The sequence below is a fragment of the Condylura cristata genome, unplaced genomic scaffold (genome assembly GCF_000260355.1).
Source record: "Condylura cristata isolate star-nosed mole 26May11 unplaced genomic scaffold, ConCri1.0 scaffold00003, whole genome shotgun sequence".
In the NCBI taxonomy this organism is placed as follows: Eukaryota; Metazoa; Chordata; class Mammalia; order Eulipotyphla; family Talpidae; genus Condylura; species Condylura cristata.
In genome coordinates this window covers 78,386,176-78,387,113 of record NW_004567104.1, presented here as the reverse complement: position 1 = coordinate 78,387,113, position 938 = coordinate 78,386,176, and the positions used below count along the sequence as shown (strand labels likewise).

The 938-nt window shown below is 72.5% G+C and overlaps 1 protein-coding gene across 1 annotated transcript in view; it reads right to left on the bottom strand.

The window, feature by feature from the left end:
- Positions 1-491, bottom strand: part of AGPAT3 (1-acylglycerol-3-phosphate O-acyltransferase 3) — an 8,056-nt gene extending 7,565 nt beyond the window's left edge. Inside the window, exon 1 of the mRNA XM_012731139.1 lies at positions 3-491. Coding sequence (XP_012586593.1) covers positions 3-422 — 420 coding nt within the window. The 5' untranslated portion in view covers positions 423-491. The remainder of the gene's footprint in view (positions 1-2) is intronic.
- Between the last annotated feature and the right edge of the window lie 447 nt (positions 492-938).

Genomic DNA, 938 nt, shown 5'->3' with positions numbered 1-938 from the left:
GCCCCCCGGGAAGGCTGTGTCCCCCAGAAGGCTGTGCCCCCCAGAAGGCTGTGCCCCTGGAAGGCTGTGCCCCCCGGAACGCTGAGGAGTGAGCCGGTCTTTATTCCAGCTTGCTGCCCAAGCCCGAGCAGGTGCCGAGCGCACGCAGGCCCTCCCCAGGTCCGGGCCCTCCAGCGGGCTGAATGGCCCCCTGGGGGCCCCCCACGGGCCCGGCCGGGACAGGGCCTGCTGGCCGGACACTCACGGCTCCAGAGCGAGTAGGCCAGGCGGCAGTTGAGCCGGCGGTACAGCTGCTTGTTCACGGGCCAGAGGACGAGCGTGCACAGCTGGGTGAAGTTGATGAGCAGCCCGCTGACCACGAAGACGAAGCCCACCAGCAGGTGCAGCACGAACTGGGTCTTCAGGAAGGCGAGCAGGCCCATGGTCGCGCTCAGGGGCGGCTGCACGGGCCTCTGCTAAGCACGGCCGGCCTGCGAAAGGGCCAGCGGTCAGGGCCCGGCCGCGGGCGCGGGGCAGACCACAGCCCTGCTGTGCCCGACGGGGCGGACGGCTGGCAGCCCGCCGGCTCCCGGAGCGCCCCGCCGTCAGAGACACTCCGGGCCGGGAGCTCACGCACCCCTCGGGCACACCCCACAGACACCCCACACGTTCCCACACGTGCCGCGCCCCCCGCACACAGGGCCTCAGCAGCCCAGCGCAGGCCACTTGGATCTGAAGAGACCAAACCTGCACACAGACTGCAAACCACCCGCGACGGCCCACAGCAGCCACGGCAGCCACAGAGGCCCACGGCGACCCGCAACGACCCACGGCGGCCTGCGATGGCCACGGCGGCCCGCGACGACCCACGGCGGCCTGCGATGGCCACGGCAGCGAGGCCGGTCTGGTCACGGGGACTCCGGGAAGCCGACACACCGGGTGGGAGGGGCCAGCGAGCC